Source organism: Prionailurus bengalensis, chromosome B4 (assembly GCF_016509475.1).
Source record: "Prionailurus bengalensis isolate Pbe53 chromosome B4, Fcat_Pben_1.1_paternal_pri, whole genome shotgun sequence".
Lineage (NCBI taxonomy): Eukaryota > Metazoa > Chordata > Mammalia > Carnivora > Felidae > Prionailurus > Prionailurus bengalensis.
Window position 1 is genome coordinate 121,091,497 of NC_057358.1, and position 21,154 is coordinate 121,112,650.

At 34.5% G+C, this 21,154-nt stretch overlaps 1 protein-coding gene across 1 annotated transcript in view; it reads left to right on the forward strand.

Annotated features, from left to right (window-relative positions):
- Positions 1 to 16,321, forward strand: part of GAS2L3 (growth arrest specific 2 like 3) — a 40,572-nt gene extending 24,251 nt beyond the window's left edge. The window contains exons 6-9 of the mRNA XM_043562305.1: positions 4,702 to 4,765; positions 5,704 to 5,842; positions 10,251 to 10,358; positions 12,306 to 16,321. Of these exons, the coding sequence (XP_043418240.1) occupies positions 4,702 to 4,765; positions 5,704 to 5,842; positions 10,251 to 10,358; positions 12,306 to 13,619 (1,625 nt within the window). The 3' untranslated portion in view covers positions 13,620 to 16,321. The remainder of the gene's footprint in view (positions 1 to 4,701; positions 4,766 to 5,703; positions 5,843 to 10,250; positions 10,359 to 12,305) is intronic.
- The last annotated feature ends 4,833 nt before the right edge of the window (positions 16,322 to 21,154 follow it).

The window sequence follows — 21,154 nt, forward strand, 5'->3', positions numbered from 1 at the left end:
TCTCGTTTTCTTAGAAAAATTTATACTTTAAATATATGTAAAACAATTGGAGAATCAGATTCTAAACCATATATATTAGGCTTTTCATTTATAGTTAAAGGTCTCATATATTTAGAATGCTGTAGAAATATTTTACTTCCTAAATGAGTTGGTCAAGGGAAGGTTTTGGACTAATCCTTTACTAATGAATCTTTTCATTCAGAATTATTCTACAAAGTCTAAATTATTAGTAATTTCTTTTTAACTGAATAATTATAGAAATAACAGAAGGCCAAATAGTTTATGCTCATGGTGGTATTTAGATTTACCTTATACACAGTAGCTGACAAATTGATTAAGTGGATTCATGTTTTTGACAATTCATTTTAAAAAGTCATGTTCTACTGAAGAATTACTGACATATTGTCTCATGTACTTTAAGTTAGTAGAAGCATTTGTGTGGACTAAAGTGTTAGGTATCTTAGATACCTAAGTTTTAGATTACTATATGTATATATTTCCTCAAAACATTTGTATATGTATATACATACACATATAGAATTGATAATGTTTTGATAGGAACAGTAGTGTACCACGGGTTGGCAGGGGTCATGGGAGTAGTAATGTGCCCTGGTAGAGACAAGTATTTTATCGCTGACATTGTTTAGAATTGCTGGTTCATGGTGATAATAAAAAACAAACCAATTTTTAGACGGTTTTATTATTGTTTTAAAATTCTCTGAACTTAAAAAAAAAGGAGTAACTAGTTCCACTACCTTAAGCAAAGACTCAGGCTATTAGGTAACCATCTGTTCATAGTTTCATATCAAACATAAACAGAAAATAAACTAAAAAAAGAACAAAATAAATTCTCTCACTGTGCACACCCTTGTTGCCTGCACATAGGGTAGGCTGCTCCCACTGCTACCCATTTGATATGTCTCTGGATATTCCTATTCACTGTACAATTAAAAATGTAATGGGTTACTATTTTACCCCCATTTTCACCCTGCTTTAATCCAGGTGTGTTGATTGTTATTGACAATGAGGTTGATTTAATGTCCTATACAGCTTGTAGAGATCAAGGGGAAGAGGACATGCTTTGAAGTCTCTACTTTCTAATTTTTGTTTCTGGAAGGATATAAAATTGTATGTTTCTCATTCTAAGTAGATGGCATCTTCTGACTGTCCTGAAGGTCAGTATAAGACTAAATAAAGCACTGCCAGTAACATTAATTCATTTCTAGGCATTGAACTGATGACCTAATGTTTTTACTTTCTAAAAGTTTCAGAGATAAGACTCTTAATTTTTTACATTTTGCTAGGGAAAACAATTAAAAAAGCAAACATGCTATTTTAAGGTACTTTTAAGTGTTTAGAGAAACAAGTTTAATAAAAATTGCAGGACAAATTCCTTTTGGTATGAATTTTAAATTAAAATAAGGCCTTGCTATTGCTTTGGAAGAGTATACTTTGTGCTTTGGTTATATAATAGATAATATTCATAAATCCAAGAACAATTGCCATTTCCATTGGGGAAGTCAGTATGCATATTATTCATCACATATACCATTATTCTGTTAGGGTTCAGAAGTTTCCTAATGTTTTTAACTCTAAGGACAAGAAAAGAAAGGTAGATGATCCACAACTACCGTATTGGTGCATTTAGCTGAGTTCTAATGGTCAGGGTTTTTGTTTCTCTGACTTTGTTTTTCATTAAGGATCTTTGAACCATTAGGTTAACATTTGGGTTCCTTTAAAAAAAAAATCAAACAAAAATTTCTAATGTGCTAAAGTATACAGAACAAAACTTAGCATCTTAACCATTTTAAGCATAATAGGTTTTATTGATAGCATTTAAAAAAATTGATATGTACTTCATGTAACATAAAGTTCTTCATTTCAAAATGTACACTTAACTGGTTTTTAGTACATTCACTGTGTGATGCAACACTCACCACTAATTAATTCCAGAACATTTCCATCATTCACAAAAGAAAACTCATAGCTATTAACAAGTAGTCCCAATTACTGCCTACCTTCATCTTCTGGCAACCACTGATCTACTTTCTTTCTCTATCGATTTGCATATTGTGGACATTTTGTATAAATAGAACCATACATATGTGGCTTTTTGTGTCTGGCTTTTTTTCATTTAACATGTTTCATTTATGTTGTAGCATTCAACAGTACTTCATTCCTTTTTGTGGCTGAATGATATTCTATGTGTGGATATACTGCATTGTTTAAAATACATTATCATCTGATAGACATTTTGATTGTTTTTTCTTTTTGGTCATTATGAATAATGCTGCTATGTACATTTGTATGCAAGTTTTTGAGTGAATGTATGTTTTTAATTCTCTCAGGGATATACCAAAAGTGGAATTGTTGAATCACGTAGTAATTCTATGTTTATCTTTTTGAGGAACTACCAAACTTTTCACAGTGACTGCACCATTTTACATTCCCACTGGTGAAACACACCTTCATATCTTGTTATTTATTTGTTTTTTATGACTATCCTAGTGGAGATGTGAAGCAGCGGCTTATTATGGTTCTGATTCGCATTTCCTTAATGACCAATGATATTGGCCATCTTTTCATGGCTTATTGACCTTTTATTTGTCTTCTTTGGAGAAATATTTATTCAAATCTTTTGCTCATTTTTGGGGGGGGGTCTTTTATCTTTTTTGGTTGCCTTGTAAGAGTTCTTTATTTATTCTGAATAATAGGCCCTTATCAAATACATGATTTGCAAATATTTTCACCCAGTCTTTGGGTTGCCTTTCACTGTCTTGATAGTGTCCTTTGATTCATGAAAGTTTTTATTTTGATTAAGTTCAGTTTATCTTTTCTTTGATTACTTGTGCTTTTGGTGTCATATTTAAAATACTATGGCCTAATCCAGGGCCACACAGATTTTCACCTCTTATTCCTTCTAAGAGTTTTATAGTTTTAGCCTTTATCTTTAGGTCTTTGATCCATTTTGAGTTATCTTTTGTATATGTTGTGAAGTAAGGGTCTAAATTCATTCTTTTGCATGTAGACATCCAGTTGTGCTAGCACCATTTGTTGAAAAAACTGTTCTTTTCCTTATTGTGTTGTCTTGCCACTGTTTTTGAAAATCAATTGAACATAAATGTCTGGATTTATTTCTGGACACTCAGTTCCATTCCACTGGTCTATATGTCTATCCTTATGCCAGTAACACATTGTCTTGCTTAACTGTAGCTTTGTAGTAAGTTTTGAAATTGGGAAATGTGAGTCTTCCAACTTTGTTTTTATTTTGGCTATTCTGTCTTATAATTCTATGTGAATTTTATCAGTTTATCCATTTCTTTAAAAAAGGCTATTGGAATTTTGATAGGGATTGCATTGAATCTGTAGGTCAGTTTTGGAGAGTATTGTCATCTTAACAGTATTATGTCTTCCAATCCATGAACACAGGATGTCTTTCCATTTATTTGTATCTTCTTTCAACAATGTTTTGTACTTTTCAGTAAACAAGTCATACAATTCTTTGATTAAGTTTATTCCTAAGTACTTTATTCTTCTTGAAGCATTGCAAACTGAATTATTTTTAAATTACATTTTCAGATTGTTTATTTCTAGTATATAAAGTGAAATGATTTTTGTATACTCATCTTGTATCCTGCAACTTTGCTGAACTTGCTTGTTTGCCTTTTTTTTTTTTTAATAAATTCCTTAGGGATTTTAGATGCAAAGGACAATGTCATCTGTGAATAGAGATAGTTTTTCTTCTTCCTTTCCCATATGGATGCCTTTTATTTGTTTTTCTTGCCTACATGCCCTGCCTAGAACCTCCAGTACAATTCCAAATAGAAGAGGAGAGTGTGGACATCCTCATCTTCTCCCTATTCTTAGGAGGAAGATTCTAAGTCTTTTACCATTAAGAATGATGTTAACTATGGATTTTTCAAAGATGTACATTTTCAGATTTATAAAGTTTCCTTCTATTCCTAGTTTGTTGAGTCTTTTCTTCTCCTCCTCCTCCTTCTTCTAATTCTTCTCAAGTAAAGGGTATTGGGTTTTGTCAAATTCTTTTTCTGTGACTACTGAGATAATTGTGTGTTTCTTTTATTTTATTAATATGGTGCATTATATTGGTTGATTTTCATATGTTCAACCAACTTTGCATTCTTGGGATAAATCCTACTTGCTCCAGGATTTAGTTTGTCAGGATTGCATTGAAGATTTTTGTATCTATATTCGTAAAAGATACTGGTCTTTAGTTTTCTTGTGATATATTTGACTTTGGTATCAGGGTAATATTGACCTCATAGAATGAGTTAGGAAGTGCTCCTTCTTTTCTGTTTTTGAAAAAGTTTGAGAAGGTCATTAACACATAGTCCTAAGCTAAAGAGAGTTTAGAATAAAATTGAAGTGATATATCTCTTAATATCTCTTATTGAGAGATCTGAAATATAATAATTTAATGTTACTAAGATCTTAGGTGTTTAGACCTAAAATGCTACAAATTTGGGTACATGGTAAGTTTTCATCTTCTTCTTGTTAGCCAGTTTTTTAAAAATTTATGGAAGATGATAATATGTAGAGACAATAAAAATGTCTTTTCTGAGTCTCCATACAAGTAAACCTAGTGTCTTCATTATTCTTTTCTTTTACTTCTTCCATGCCAGAAATACATTTCCCTATTTAATTTTGCCCTTTAAAATATGTGGTCTTATTTTCTCACAGTTTTGCACAAAGACCCAAGACAGGTGTATCTTTGTCTTCTAGAAATTGGTCGAATTGTGTCAAGGTATGCATTCACATTATTTCAGAACTTCAATGTTACAAACTTTTTAAAAACTACTTTATTTTAGATAGAACACTATTTTCTATAAATAAAAGAAAATACTTTTTTAAAAAAATGTTTATTTATTTATCTTGAAAGAGAGAGAAAGAGTGGGGAAAGAGCAGAGAGCGAAGGAAAGAGAGAATCCCAAGAAGGCTCCATGCTGTCAGCACATAGCTCAATGTGGGGCTCGAACTCCTGAGCTGTGAGATCATGACCCGAGCCCAAATCAAGAGTTGGATGCTTAACTGACTGAACCACCAGGCATCCCTAAAAGAAAATAATTTTTGATTGAAATAACTTAATCTCTTATTTATTCTTCTTCTTCCTTTTTTTTTATATTAACTTTGTTCTATTTGTGTGAGCTGTGTCATGTGTCAACATCTGCTCACCCATATACTTTACCTTCATTTAATATTAAACTGTAAAAGTAGTTACTTAAAGTTTTTAGACTAAGAATAGGGTAAGAGCATGTAAAACTCTTAGCACTTCAAGGCAAGGCAAATCCTCTGGACACAAAGAGGGTCTGATAAGAAGGTGGAGGCTTGGTGTCCTCCATACCTGGCTCAGCCCCATCTTTACTCTCAAGCTGACTTTAACCGACTGAGCCACCCAGTCACCCTAACTCTCGAGCTGACTTTAAAGGTGACTGACTTTTGGGATCCCAGTTGAAATTTGGGAGCATCTAGTAGTACAAATATATAGTATGATGTGATTATATCTTAAATTTTTGGCAGTCCATGTGACATTAAAAAGCATTTCCAGATGTTCCAGTGAAACAACTGGTAGAAGAGAATCATAAGGACTTCACTTTAAAAATAAAACATAACCTATCATGATATGCAGGGAAGTGTTTGGGTCAGACTTTTCTTGAATAATGAGATCTCCTAATTGGTTTCCAGATACGGGATTGAGCCGCCAGTATTAGTAAAACTTGAGAAAGAAATTGAACTGGAAGAGACCTTACTTAATACTTCTGGGCCTGAAGATTCCATGAGCATTCCGAAATCATGCTGTCAGCATGAAGAACTGCATGAAGCTGTAAGTAATCACTCTATTTTCTCTCTCAACTATGATATGTCAAAGTCTCATAGTTTGCCACAGGTGATGTTCCATTTAAAAGAAAATGTTTCTTATTCAGAACATACACCAGTACTAATTTCCATTCCCTGGTGAGTTTAGGGCACTATCTGTTAAAGGTAATTTGTTGTTTCTTGTTTAAGATAAGGGATGGATGTGTAGTTGAGAAGTGGAGAGGCAAATAGGCTGGAATCCACCATGAAGGGTGCTATAGGCCAAAGAATGTATTAATTCTTGTTTAAAACATGTTACTATTATAATATGATTTGCAAATTATGAGGATTACTCTCATGGTCATGTAGAGATTATATTGGTTTTATTGTAATAATCCAGATGTAAGATGATGAGAACCTAAACTCAAGCAGCAGTAGTGAAGGTGAAGCAGAATGAACAATTATAGGACATATTTAGAGGTAGAATTGAAGGAATCCTAATTCTGATGAGGGAGAAAATCTAGGGTTATTTCCAAGGTTTCTATGTAAATGGTATACTGATACTTGAAGAATATAGGAGGAAAAGCTGTGGGAGCAAATTGATGGGGTTTTTGTGAACGTTGTCCTGACAGAATATATACAGACTTTTAGATAAGGGGTCTCAACTGGAAAGCCTTTTAACTTGACCTGTTCGTCATCATGTAGAAGTTAGAGTTGCAGTTGCTCAGGCTGGGTCTTCTGCAATGACTGTAGTCTAGTAAATGATGGAGGTGAACTGAGTAGCAAACATTTCTTTCTGCTTCCACTGTTGCTTAGAATTATGGTCTTTTTCAGACTGTAGTATTTATGAAAGTGCTTAATGTACACAATTATTTAAGAAATAACGCATAAGGGGCGCCTGGATGGCTCAGTCGGTTAAGCATCTGACTTCAGCTCAGGTCATGATCTCACAGTTTGTGAGTTTGAGCCCCATATCTGGGTCTGTGCTGGCAGCTCAGAGCCTGGAGCCTGCTTTGGATTCTGTGTCTCCGCCTCTCTCTGCCCCACCCCCGTTCACACTCTGTCTCTCTCAAAAATACATAAACATTAAAACATTTTTTTAAAAAAGAAATAATGAATAAGTCATTACTAATAAACATTTAGAAAGTGTTGCTTTGATTGTTTTGTTTAATGTAATAAAAGTCTATAGTAAGACATTTGGATATCCTTGCAAGACAGATTAAGAAAATGTCAACCTGAATACTCTTTACCAGGCCAAAATATATTTACCTACATGATATTATTGATTTATCTGATGACTGCTAATGTCAGTATGTTACACAGTGATAATGTAGTAGGTAAAAAGTAAAACATTTTCCATTTCATATAATTTAAAATAATGATAAAGAAGAAAACATTGGTAAAGTTTTAAAAAATGTTTATTTATTTTGAGAGAGAGAATGAGAAAGAGAGACAGACAGACAGAATCCCAAGCAGGCTCTGGTGCTGTTAGCACTGAGCCAAATGCAGGGCTTGATCTCACAAATTGTGAGATTATGACCTGAGCCGAAACCAAGAATTGGATGCTTAACCAATGAGCCACCCAGGTGCCCCAAAATATTTTTTTACTAAATAGGAAGTACATTGTGTTAATTTCCCTATTATATAAAGATCATGCACAGTTTGATAAGAAAAACATTTCCAGAAGGTAAATGGGCAAAGATTGTTGTTCACACAAGAGAAAAATACAGTGTTGAAACTTGCTGATAATCAAGGAATTAAGACACACAATTTGCCTCATTAGTAAAATTTTTTAAAATTATGAAATCTGGTGCTGGTAAATTCTGGTAAAACTATACTTAGGGATTGCTACTTGTGATGGAAAATGATGTAAACTTTTGAAAAACAAGTTGACAAATGGATATCAAGAACCACAAAAGTGCTTCTCTTTCCTTTTTGTTGTAATTGAAGGGGAATAAAAAAGTAAAATGCATGAAAGTATTTATTGTGTTTATTTATAATGGTGAGAAATTGGAAGCAATGTAAATATTCTCAAATAGGTCAATGGGTAGGTGAATTAGAATCCTTATCTTAACAGAATAATCATTGTATGTGATCCTTTGGAAGACTATATAGCAATAAGAAAAATATTTGAAAAGTACATAATCGATAGTAGAGTAGTACCTTTTTAAATTATTTTAATTTCATTAGCTGTTTCCTTTAGTGGTTTATTTTTTTATTTTACTTAAAAAAATTTTTTTAACGTTTGTTTATTATTGAGAGACAGAGAGAGACAGAGCACGAGCGAGGGAGAGGCAGAGAAGGGGGAGACATAGAATCTGAAGCAGGCTCCAGGCTCTGAGCTCTTAGCACAGAGCCCAACGCGGGGCTTGAACTCATAAACTGTGAGAGCATGACCTGAGCCGAAGTTGGACATTAACCGATGGAGCCACCCAGGCGCCCCGTCCTTTAGCATTTTAATGTTAATTATGCAATAGATGAAATCAGAAGAGAACACTTTTTACCCATAGCTCATTTCTTTTAAGCTTACCCCTTTATTTAGATTGTGGATCAACGCTAATCTTTACTGCTGAATGTAAGTGGTATTTGGATATTTTCAAGAAAGTAGTGACTTTTCATGTTCACATTCTTGTGAAAACTAAAAAGGAACACATTTCTCCAAATATATATGTGCTACGTGAATACATTCAGTGTCCACCTATACATATGGGGTCTATAGAAATCTTGGGGTCAGGTTTAAAATAAGGAACAATTATCATCTGATTCATTATTTAGAGTGCTGTATTCAACTATAATTCTGTATGCCTATGAAACATTTATGGATAGAAAGTAGTGACTAAAAAAATACCTCCTTTTAGATTACTTTGGTTAACTAATGTGTAATGGTTCTAATAATGGTAAATTCTTTACCCATACTTACTTTATTTTTAGCCATCTTATGCATGTACTATGTGTGTGCACATGTGCACATATACCAGGCTATGAACAAGATAAACTTAATTGAATGGCTTATGAAAATAAGTTCTATTTATGATCATATTATTTTGTTAAATGAATTATGTAGGGAGATAAATTCTGGACCCTTCTGATCAGGCCCTGGTGAATCCACCTGTGGCTATTCACGTTGGGTGGATAAAGAAGACAATCATACATTTCTATTAGTGCTCAGCTAAATTGGGCATATCTGAAGATATTTTGGTTTAACGTCATGCCTAAGTTCAATTAAATGAGTTTGTTTAGATATGCTGTGTGTGACAAGTAATTGAGAAAAATATTCATGGCCTTGCTTTTTCAAAAATGTAATTTTAGGAAAACAAAGTATTTTCCATGGTGGCTGATATGCAACTTTTTTCCAATCAAACATATCTTAACAAATATTTTAATTTTTAATCAATTTATTACAATGTCCACGTTTTAAATATAAAATTCCTGAATTTCTTTTTATATTCCAGTTTTTGTAATTTTTTAGATGTTTACTGCAGGTAAAAATCTGTAAGCTCCTTGAGGGATAGAGGTAGGGATTTCTTTCCAACTCTCATCTCCTTAGCAGACTATTGAAACAAAGTGAGCACTTTTAGAAAAAATGCCTCTTGAATTGAATTCTTTAGAATTTCACCCTGTTTGGGTGAATAGATATAAATATGCCTCTACTTATTTCAAACAGTAACTTTGGAAGAATCTAGATATTTCCCTCCACTGTTAGCATGGTGTTAAGGAACAAGGAGAATTCCTACTCAAGCTTTATCTGAGTGGCCTGTCTTTGATTTGACAAAGATATATTAATCAAGGGCATAAAACAATTCAAGCTTAAAAATGAGTTCATGTATTTCCTAATGTGTTGTAATGTGTTTTGAATTGACTTCACTGTTGTACACATTTTTAGAACTTCTCCAGTGGTCAGTGAAAGCACTAGGATCCTGACTGCACTTGGGCAGAGAGAGAGTGAGGGGGAGGGAAAGAAGTAGGGTGGGAGGGGGAGAGAGAGACTCAGGACTTCATCACTGGGGCAGCTTGGGGTGGCTCAGTCAGTAGAATATGTGACTCTTGATTTCAGGGTCCTTAGTTCGAGCCCCACGTTGGGTGTGGAGTCTACTTTAAAAAAAAAAGACTGTCACTGCCAGCTTTTATTAGATTAGTTAATGTCTAATCTCAACAGTTGTCAGGGCGCCTGGTTGGCTCAGTTGGTAGACCATGTGACTCTTGATCTTGGTATCATGAGTTCAAGCCTCAGGTTGGGTATAGAGGCTACTTAAAAAACAAACAAACAAACAAACATATCCCAATATATGTCAACAGGTAAAGGAGAGATAAATGGCTCAACTGTCTTTAAATTCTTATCTTTGAGTTTGATTTTCTTATCAAATAACCTTGCATTTTAATCTTAAATAAAATATTTTTTGTCACAAGCACTAAATTTTGTTTATTTTTAATCTTAGGTTAAACATATTGCTGAAGACCCTCCTTGTAGTTGTTCCCACCGATTTTCTATTGAGTACCTATCTGAAGGACGGTACCGACTTGGGGATAAGATACTCTTTATAAGAGTAAGTCCACCATTTACACTCTATTTACATACAGATCTTGTTTTGAAATTGGATTTATTGCTTTACCAAATTCCTTTTGCTTCTCTTTTAATTTTTAAAAAATTGGAATAGAGGGTGTTATTAATGGAAGAATTTTACTCTACAGGAAAAATACAGAATCCTTGCTTTCATGAGCGTATAATGAGTTTGGGTAGATACCTTGAACACAACAAACTCCTAACTACAAGATAGCTAGGACTACTCAGACATTGAATATAATTTTGGGGGGAAAATATTTGTATACTTTAGGTAATTTATTCCATTTTTGATATTTTCTAAAAAGGCATAATTTTCCATCATGAGAAGAAAAAGCAAAACAATACATCTAGTAAGTTTCAATATCAGTCATAAGAAAAGGAAGTAGAAACACTGAAGCTTATAATGCTGTATAGATTGGGTCTTAAGTGTAAAACCTTTTTGCATTGACACTGCATCAGTGCATATACCACCATCCTGATATGCATCTTCATTCCCTTCCTTCACCCCATCTGCAACCCACAGGTGATTGGCCATCCCCTTTATTGGTAAAGAGAAGTTTCACCTGTTGAGCATTCTGTCTACTTCTGATACTAGACCTCTTTTATTCCCAATTTAGGAGTATAATATAAAAGTTTTTAAAAGATAATTTCACCATCCATATTTTCTGTTATTTCATATGTTATCATTACCCACAACCCACCCAACTCACATAGAAACACATCCAAGAATTTTCTACTTTTTAATTAGCTTTATTTTTTTTAAGGCAGTCTGATACAGTGATGGTGCACAGAGCATGGTATTTAAGTTAAAATTTTCAGGGAAATCTCAAATAATTGAGAATATTTGCCTGCTGAATGGATAGGGGCCTGAAAATCAGCTGGGGCTGTGTTGGCAGACCCAGGATGCATCTTGTCCGCACAAAAACACCATTTGGGTTGGGCAGCCTGGTATGTTTGAGACCAGGCCAGGCTGTGTGATTTGAGACTATTTTCTCAATCTCTCAGAGCCAAAATTTTCTTGTATACAAAGAAGAAATGATAAATATATTTATAAATGATATAATATATAATATATATTATGTAATATAATATAATACAATATAAATATATTTATAAATGATAAATTATATCAAAGTTTTTGAAATATTAAATTGCTAAAATGTACATGAAAGTAATTTATTTAAATTGTAAACTACATGGGGCACCTGGGTGGCTCATTTGGTTAGGCATCCAACTTTGGCTCAGGTCATGATCTCACGGTTTGTGAGTTCAATCCCTGTGTCGGGCTCTGTGCTGACAGCTCAGAGCCTGGAGCCTGCTTTGGATTCTGTGTCTCTCTCTCTCTGTCCCTCCCCTGCTCATTCTCTCTCTCTCTCTCTCTCTCTCTCTCTCTCCCTCTCTCCCTCTCTCCCTCTGTCCCTCTCCCTCTCTCTCCCTCCCCCTCTCCCCTTCTTTCTCTCTCTCTCTCTCAAAAATAAATAAACATTAAAAAATAGAAGTACAAGTTTTAGTCATTTTTATCTTTCTCCCATAATTATTTTTTCTTTCTTATGATGCTTACTTTCTGTAAGTCCTCACTTCTCTTCCAATCCCTCCATCTTTCTTCTCTCTTTTCTTCCTTCAATATTTCATTCTTTATTGAATAATATTGCCCTTGCACTTGTGTATATTTGTAATTTGGATTTTTGTATGCAAGTTATGTGCAAATATTTTTCTTACAAATTAGAAGACATATATTGTTGCATGATTCAGTATGAATTAAATTGATTATTTTAATATTGTAAGGAATAGACTGTCAATTTATAGTGAAGCTGTTGGCAAGTACTCTGAATTTCATCGATCACAGATGTCACAAATTGTGACTGCTAATGAATTGTAACTGAACGTTTCAGTTTTACAGCTTTACTTTTTACTTTCTTTTGGGGGAAAGATGCTTCATGGAAAACACGTCATGGTCCGTGTTGGTGGAGGCTGGGATACTCTTCAAGGATTTTTGCTTAAATATGATCCCTGTCGCATATTGCAGTTTGCTACACTAGAACAAAAAATTCTAGCATTTCAAAAAGGAGTTGCTAATGAAAGTATACCTGATTCATCTGCTAGAACACCTCAGCTTCCTGAAATGAATCCTTTGTCAGCAGTTAGCATGTTTCAGAAACAAAAATCAAAACCTGGCACACCAGTTGGTATTCCAAGGAGCAAAGAAAAGCAGACATGTCCACCGGCTGAGCTGCTGCCAGCATCTTCCCCAAAAGGAGGGAATCTGGGCTCTGTGTCAGTCCGTCCTAAATTGCCAAATTCTCCAGCAGTGTCTTCTCATCTTAAGCTCAAATCTTCAAAAGGCATAGTAAAGAAACCACCAGTGCCTTCAAACAATGCATCGTCTTCACTTCCTTCTTTAAATCCAGTAGGTAAAAGTACTTCTTCACCAGCTTTATCCAGAACTGCACCTAAATGCATCTCATCACCCAGTACTCCTAAGGTCAAGCTTACTATGGCCCAGAAGCCCAGAGATGTGCCTGAGTCTGCACTTTTGCCAAATAAATCTTCTGGAAAAACTGAACCAAAGCATTTGAAACACACTCACGTATCTTCCAAGGATAATGCAGTATCTCACTCAGCTGCACATTCAGATTCATCATCAAAGGGTCCAAAGCTCCCTAAAGCAAATATCCATGTAAGGCCTAAACCTTCCCCTTCATCCCATTCCCCTACAAAAGTTACAAAATCTAGTTCCAAAACTACAACCGCAGTTCTAGGAACAGGGTGTCAGCCATCTGATGGAGCCCCACAAGCAAGAGCAATGCCAACACAGAAACTTAAGTCAGCCTTGAATTTAAAGCAGCCACTCTCGGTATCCTCAGTTGTGCCTGCAAAAGCTGCACAGGAATCGAAAGATAAGAATATGGTTTCAGTTGCCAAAAAGCAGCCTCAAAATAAAAGTACATCCCAGAAGATAGGACCCAGCTCCTCGAAGTCCCCTGGCCGTACCCCGCTGTCCATCGTGAGTCTTCCCCAGTCCTCAGTCAAGACACAGACTGTGCCAAAGTCAGCACAGACTGCCACTAAGAGCCAGTATTTAGCTAAAGGGCTTCCAAAAAGTGCCAAAGCCCCAGCCTCAACCAGGAAACCACCCTCATCTGGCAAGGAAGCAGTTGGCGGCGATAAAAAACATACTGCAAAGAAAAAGGAAGATGATGACCATTATTTTGTTATGACTGGAAGTAAGAAACCTAGAAAGTAAACACAAATGTATCATTTTAAGAAAACAGGAAAGTCAAAGAGTGAATGTATTAGCATCACATCTTAAAAATTTCTCCTGTTTGTCCAAATAGGTTCAGACATTAGGCACAGTAAGATGGGGGTTGGAGGTTGGGGATGGAGGTGGAAGGTGCATCAGAATTCACATTTCTGAATTCACCAGAAGGTACCCTTTTGAGGCGGACAGTTGTAAAATTGCTATAAGGTTCTTATTAATAATAGACATTTATATGATTTTCAATTCATAGTATCTTTGTTAATGTCTGCCCTTTAAGGGAAATGTAGAGTTAAATAACACTACTAGAGTTATAATTATAGTTGCTATGTTTTTTAATGTGTATTAAATATGGAGGTTACATACTGGCTAATGGCAACAGTGGTGCTCTAAATATTAATTATTGCATCTTAAAATTAGCAACGGTTTGGCATTTTTCTTACAAAAGGCACCTAATTTAATTGTTTGATCAGGATTGCCTGATTGAACAATACTAAGTACCAGTGGCTGCTGCTGTTGATTAGCTGGACGTTACTCTAGGGTTGGTAGAATCCTATTACTTAAAATTTTTCAAGCTTTCCAACTGATTTTTGACTGGCTTATTTTAATATTGGTAATATTTTATTATATTTTTGGTAAAAAATTTGTAATATTTTTGGTAAAAAACCACAAAATATTGAAATATAAACTGAAATTTGGTAAAAAAAACCAAGACATTATAAAATGTACACCTCTTTTAGATGGGTGTTGTGCAATGTGAAAGGGGAAACTGATTTAGTAACTTTTAGCATATTAAAAATATTTTTATTATAGTTTCCCATGAGTGCAGATATGAATTTTTACTTTAACATAATGTTTTAACATCAGAATTATGTTTTAACAGCCTTAAAATTAAGGTGTTATTAAAGAATCTTATGGTGGTGCTATATAAAAATTCTCTCATGTGATTGTTATTTTTCTTTAGATAGCACAATGCCAATTTTAAGTAGATCCTTTCAATTACATTATTATTATTTTTTTTAATAATGTCATGCTGCTTTCAGTTTTTCAATGGCAAGTGGACAGTACATATGCGGCATTTTGGGCTCTGTAAGCAGATTCTCCAAGGAACATATCCACATCATGTAATGACCGCATAGGTTCCATTGATCTAAGATAAATGTAAATAATTTTTCAAGGGATTGTGACTATTTAAAAAAGTATTAATGTACTTTCAGAAGTTTGGGGGGTGTGCTTATGAACTTTATAGTGTTATCAGTTATCATAGGTTATTTTCAAAATTGTGGTTTGTATTTCCCTATTTTAAGCTAGAATGTGTTGTCTAAAGAAAAATAATGGTTTATACAAAGGTGCAATTATAAGATAAGCATCTTAACTTGACTACTAACATTCTACAGATTATAAAGCAAGAAAACTTTGTATAAAATGAAGTGACCTTTTGTCTGAGGAATATAGTTACAATCAGAGATATATGCCGGCTCGTTTTAGGAATAATTGATGTTTCTCTTCTTACAAGAGACAGTCACCAAATATTTGGTTTCGTTCTGTTGCTCTGGGCCTTGAGAGGGAATATTTACGTCTTTGGAACGTGAAATCACGTTCAAGAAGTGCTGGAAGCTTTACATTTTTAGTGATCAGAAATATTTAATGTATCTGTCAACGAGGGAGAATTTTACCTTCAAGAAGGAGTTTATTTCCTCATAAGATCAAAGAATTCTTCTCTATCAGTAACTTCTAGAACTTAAAAAAAATATATTACAACCACACTATGAATCCAAGTAAATTTTACAGTATGTAAACAGTAACTTTTGTGTTGAGAGTAATCAGGAATAAAAGCATCCCACAGGCATCTGGCACAAATTCCAAGAATTTTGTTGTTGTTGTTAAATTGGAAGTTAATTTATAAATGGCCCTGTTCGTCATCAGTAGGTAATTTTTCCAGTTATGTTCATGTTGAATGAATTTTTATTTATATATAGCTTACCCTTCCAACATAAAGATTTTTAAAATAAGCAACAGCTGAAAGATACTTTCTTCAAATATATTTTGAAATGCTTTTAAAGAACTGGTGTTTCTAATCATTTTCACAGTTTTTAAAATACAATACCGAAGGTGGAAAGTTTTCATTTCTTCTTACTCATAATACAAGGTTTTAAAAGATTTTTCATATTTCGTATTTAATAAAATGAGTATTAAGCTTAAATTGTTAAAGCACCTGGCAGAAGAAATAGCATGTGTTTTCAAAAAAGGATGGAATGAGTTTTTGTTTTTCTTTGCTATAATTTGTTAACATGACTGATACATCAAACTGATCTTTAGAGGAAAATGAAATGCTGATCATTTTTAGATTGTTTGGGCTTACAGCAGTTGTTTAAGATTTATGTCTTCAAAATACCTTGATAAATTAAGTGACCTCTAACTTTCCTTTCCATATTGAGTTTACAATTCTTAATGGATAAGGGAAATTTTTGAGAAAAAATTGCTCTTCCTTCTGTAATCTATTTATCTCTACCTGATTTTAAAATCTATTAGTCGTAAAGCCCTAAATGATAAGTGGTTATTATACATTTGTACATCCAGATTCACATATGACTCCATTTGAATCCAAATTTGTGCACATTTTCTTGTGCAGCAGTGTTTGTATCAGATTTTAACTTCTATTTTCTCAAGTATTAAAATTTAAACGTAAACGAGTTCTCCATTTGCTTTTTTGTGTGTTGTGAATACATTCTGATCACTTGGTTCATGTGAGAAATCACATATATTAAGCACTCATAATCACATATATTAAGCACTCATAATTTGAGAATAGTTTTGATTTTATTGCTACTTAAACTGTCCTTTTTACACATATGAAATTCATTTCAGTACTCCCATGAGATTATAAGATTCTGCTGTTAAATAGCAGTATTTTTGTTCCCTAAGTTGCTGTATCTCCTAGAAGTTTGACTCAGTAAAGTCTAAACTCATATTTAATGATAACTGAGATAATAGAAATAATTTATTGTTTATTAAAGCACAGTTCTGTAGATTACACAAGTATTGTGTTAATGGAAGGCTACTGATAGGAGGAATTTCCAGTTCCTGGAATTCTGTTTTAATTACACACTCAGACACAGTGAGAATAGCCTTGAAATACTCATGTTTTTGTATATTCATGATCAGAACAATTATAAAAAGTAGTTCAATATGTGTTCAATACGTATTTCTTGTGATGTTCCTAAAAAGAAAACAAAAAAAAAATCCACTTAGGCAAAATTCTTATATCTCCCTAACTATTTGTAAGGAAAACCTGTGTGTACAATTTTAAAGTCATGAGATTATGAAATTTGGGGGAATATTAGGAAAACATTAAAAAAACAATTACCAGTAAATCTGAGGTTGTAAACTGATATTTTATAGTTGTTTTCCTATAAATACACTGTTCTGGCAAAAAAACACAATACTTGATCTTGAAGAAATAATACATGCATGGATTTAGCAATAAGGTTGTTAACTATAGCACATGCTAGTATTGGTATAGCCATAAAATAGAATACCATATAGTCATTAAAAATGAGGTTGACATTGCTTTGTCTTAGAAGAAGTATATATGGTGATGAACTGGCTTGTTTTTTGCAAGACTGCTGTGATAAAACAATATATAGTTTTTCTTAATTTGCAGCATTCAGCCAGGGACAGCACAGTTCTTACTGCATGGTGTGATACCTGGGTTAATATCATTAACCTTTTGTGGATAGTCTCTTCGTGTTCCATATAATAAATTTTGTTTAATATGACCAACTTTCTTAAATGACTTTTGGTAAATTATCATACTGGAATGAGTGAATATAATAAATAGAATGGATTAATGTTGGATATGTCTGTGGAGGACCTCTAGTGGTCAAATGTGATAGTGTTGCTACACTTGTATCCACTCAAACACCTATTGAGTTGTGGAGCTAGAATGAAGGAATAAGGCAGTTATCACATTCAAGAGTCTTGGATTTACAAAGCACTTTGCAAGTCACAAAACAGTTAATTACATTAATGGCCAATCTTTTGAATAATCCTATGAGATTAGTATTATTATCTGCATGAGAATATTAGCACCATAAACACAGGAATTGCACGTTTTGTTTACCACTATATTCCCAAAGCCTAAACCAGCACCTGGCATATAATAGGCATTCAGTACATACTTGTTTTTGTTTTTGTTTTTTTTTTATGAAATTTATTGACAAATTGGTTTCCATACAACACCCAGTGCTCATCCCAAAAGGTGCCCTCCTCAATACCCATCACCCACCCTCTCCTCCCTCAGTTTGTTCTCAGTTTTTAACAGTCTCTTATGCTTTGGCTCTCTCCCATTCTAACCTCTTTTTTTTTTTTCCTTCCCCTCCCCCATGGGTTCCTGTTAAGTTTCTCAGGATCCACATAAGAGTGAAACCATATGGTATCTGTCTTTCTCTGTATGGCTTATTTCACTTAGCATCACACTCTCCAGTTCCATCCACGTTGCTACAAAAGGCCATATTTCATTTTTTCTCATTGCCACGTAATATTCCATTGTGTATATAAACCACAATTTCTTTATCCATTCATCAGTTGATGGACATTTAGGCTCTTTCCATACTTTGGCTATTGTTGAGAGTGCTGCTATGAACATTGGGGTACAAGTGGCCCTATGCATCAGTACTCCTGTATCCCTTGGATAAATTCCTAGCAGTGCTATTGCTGGGTCATAGGGTAGGTCTATTTTTAATTTTCTGAGGAACCTCCACACTGCTTTCCAGAGCGGCTGCACCAATTTGCATTCCCACCAACAGTGCAAGAGGGTTCCCGTTTCTCCACATCCTCTCCAGCATCTATAGTCTCCTGATTTGTTCATTTTGGCCACTCTGACTGGCGTGAGGTGATACCTGAGTGTGGTTTTGATTTGTATTTCCCTGATAAGGAGTGACGCTGAACATCTTTTCATGTGCCTGTTGGCCATCCGGATGTCTTCTTTAGAGAAGTGTCTATTCATGTTTTCTGCCCATTTCTTCACTGGGTTATTTGTTTTTCGGGTGTGGAGTTTGGTGAGCTCTTTATAGATTTTGGAGACTAGCCCTTTGTCCGATATGTCATTTGCGAATATCTTTTCCCATTCCGTTGGTTGCCTTTTAGTTTTGTTGGTTGTTTCCTTTGCTGTGCAGAAGCTTTTTATCTTCATAAGGTCCCAGTAATTCACTTTTGCTTTTAATTCCCTTGCCTTTGGGGATGTGTCGAGTAAGAGATTGCTACGGCTGAGGTCAGAGACATATTTGTTAATAAATTAATTAATGAATCCTCTTTTTGTAGTGGAGGATGCTAAGCCTCAAGAAAATTGACAGTAAATATAAAAATACCTACTAGGATTGATTAACTGAATATTATTTGAAGGATAAATTTATTTTTGCCTATTTACACTTTTCCCCAAATTTGATTTGTTCTTTATGTTAATGTGATAAAGAAAGTAGGACTTAAATGGCATCTTTTTAAAGATCCACGTCCTGCTTTTTTATTTCTTCTGAGAAAAGTCTTGGTTTAGTGCTTTTTGAGTTACTCTTCAAGTATTCTAAGCTTGAATAGGTTTAAAGATTAGTATGTTTTTAGTTTAATATTTATAAAGTTCTTAACTATGTTCAAAGCACTGGATGTAGGACAATGTGATGAAGTTGAGGTGCTCTGTAATGTTGCTGAATGAATGAATAAAAGAAAAATAAGTTAAATCTAGCACAAAATACTAAAATTAGCAATTAAAATCAGTTTCCTGGCAGTGCAATGCAAGTAGATATTGGTAGAAGATACTACATTGTAGATGGCTTTAGCAACTTCATTAAGAAAACAAAAGAAAACCCAACAACATTTAAGAATAAGTGATTGTCCTCTGAATGAGCAGGGTTCATATGCTTCTTCCAAAAGGAATAAATAGATCTCTCTTACACAGCCCTGAAAATGTGATACAAAGTTGTGTATGTAGATCTCTTCAGTGATTCATTGCACTGTACTGGGTGCTCTGGAATGCAATAAATAGCTGTGAAAGAACAGGCCAACCTGTGGTGTTTATTGAAAAGAGGAGTGGAATGTGACATTTTAAATTTTAATCCCAAGCACTGAAGTAAGATGAAGGCAAGTGCCTTATTTATTTATTTTTATTTTTATTTCAGTGTAATTAACATACAATTTTATCTTCATTTCAAATGTACAATATAGTGATTCACCAATTCTACACATTACTTAGTGTTCAGCATGATGAATGTGCTCTTAATCTCCTTCACATATTACACCCATCCCCCTACTCACCTCCCCTCTAGTAACCATCAGTTTGTTCTCCATAGTTAAGAGTCTGCTTCTTGGTTTGTCTCTCTCTTTCTCCTTTGCTCGTTTCTCTTGTTCCTTAAATTCCACATATGAGGGAAATAATATGGTATTTGTCTTTCTCTGACTGGCTTATTTCACTTAGCATAATACCCTCTAGGTCCATCCATGTCTTTGCAAATGGCAAGATTTCATTCTTTTTTATGGCTGGATAATACTCCATTGTATATATACACCACATCTTATTTATCCATTCATCTATCGATAGACACTTGGGCTACCTCATAATTTGGATATTGTAAATAATGCTGCAGTAAACATAGGAGTGCACGTGTCCCTTTGAATGCATGTTTTCTTTCATATTCTTTGGGCAAATACCCACTAGTGTGATTACTGGATCATAGGGTAGTTCTATTTTTAACTTTTGAGGAACCTCCATAGTGTTTTCCACAGTGGCTTCACCAGTTTGCATTCCCACCAACAGGGCACGAGTGTTCCTATTTCTCCACATCCTTGGAAGGTAAGTGCCCTTAAACAGCAATTTGCAGTAGTTTCCGTTTGCCTCAAGCATCAGCAAGAACATTTTTGAAGTTCATGAAGTCTCAGGTCTCCTTCGAAGTTAAAAAAAAAAAAAAAGTCCACACTGTTGAAAATTATAGCCTTTGAAATCAGAGAAGCTCAGAGGGCAAGTTAAGAAGGGAGCATAGTTCCGTGTCTCCAGAGGATAGTTCAGCAGGAGATTGGAGCCACTATTCTTTTGACTACCCATTCCTTCCCTCACCCCCATCCTTCACATGGCTCACAGTTAACCTTCATGTCACAGTGTAAACATCACTCACCCAGAAACTCAGACCCTCCAAGCCTGGGTTGGATTCCTCCAGTGTACTTTCTTCCCAGCTTCTATCTTTCCTGTCAATACATTGCACCAAACACAAATTTTCCATTTGTCTAAATCCCTGACCAAACCTAGGGTGAGAACTCCATGTCTCACTTGTTCATAGTTGCATCTCCTGCATTCGGTGCCTGTATTTAATGTTTATGGAAGGAAAGAGGGAGGGAAGGAAATCCCCCTTAACTGAAGGCAATAAGCATCAGTATGTGTAAGGGAACCTCTAGCTTAATGTTGTTGACCTACCTACTGTGAAGTAGATTTTTTCCAGAGAATACATCAGAGTAGGGTGTGAAGAAGTCTGCAGACATGA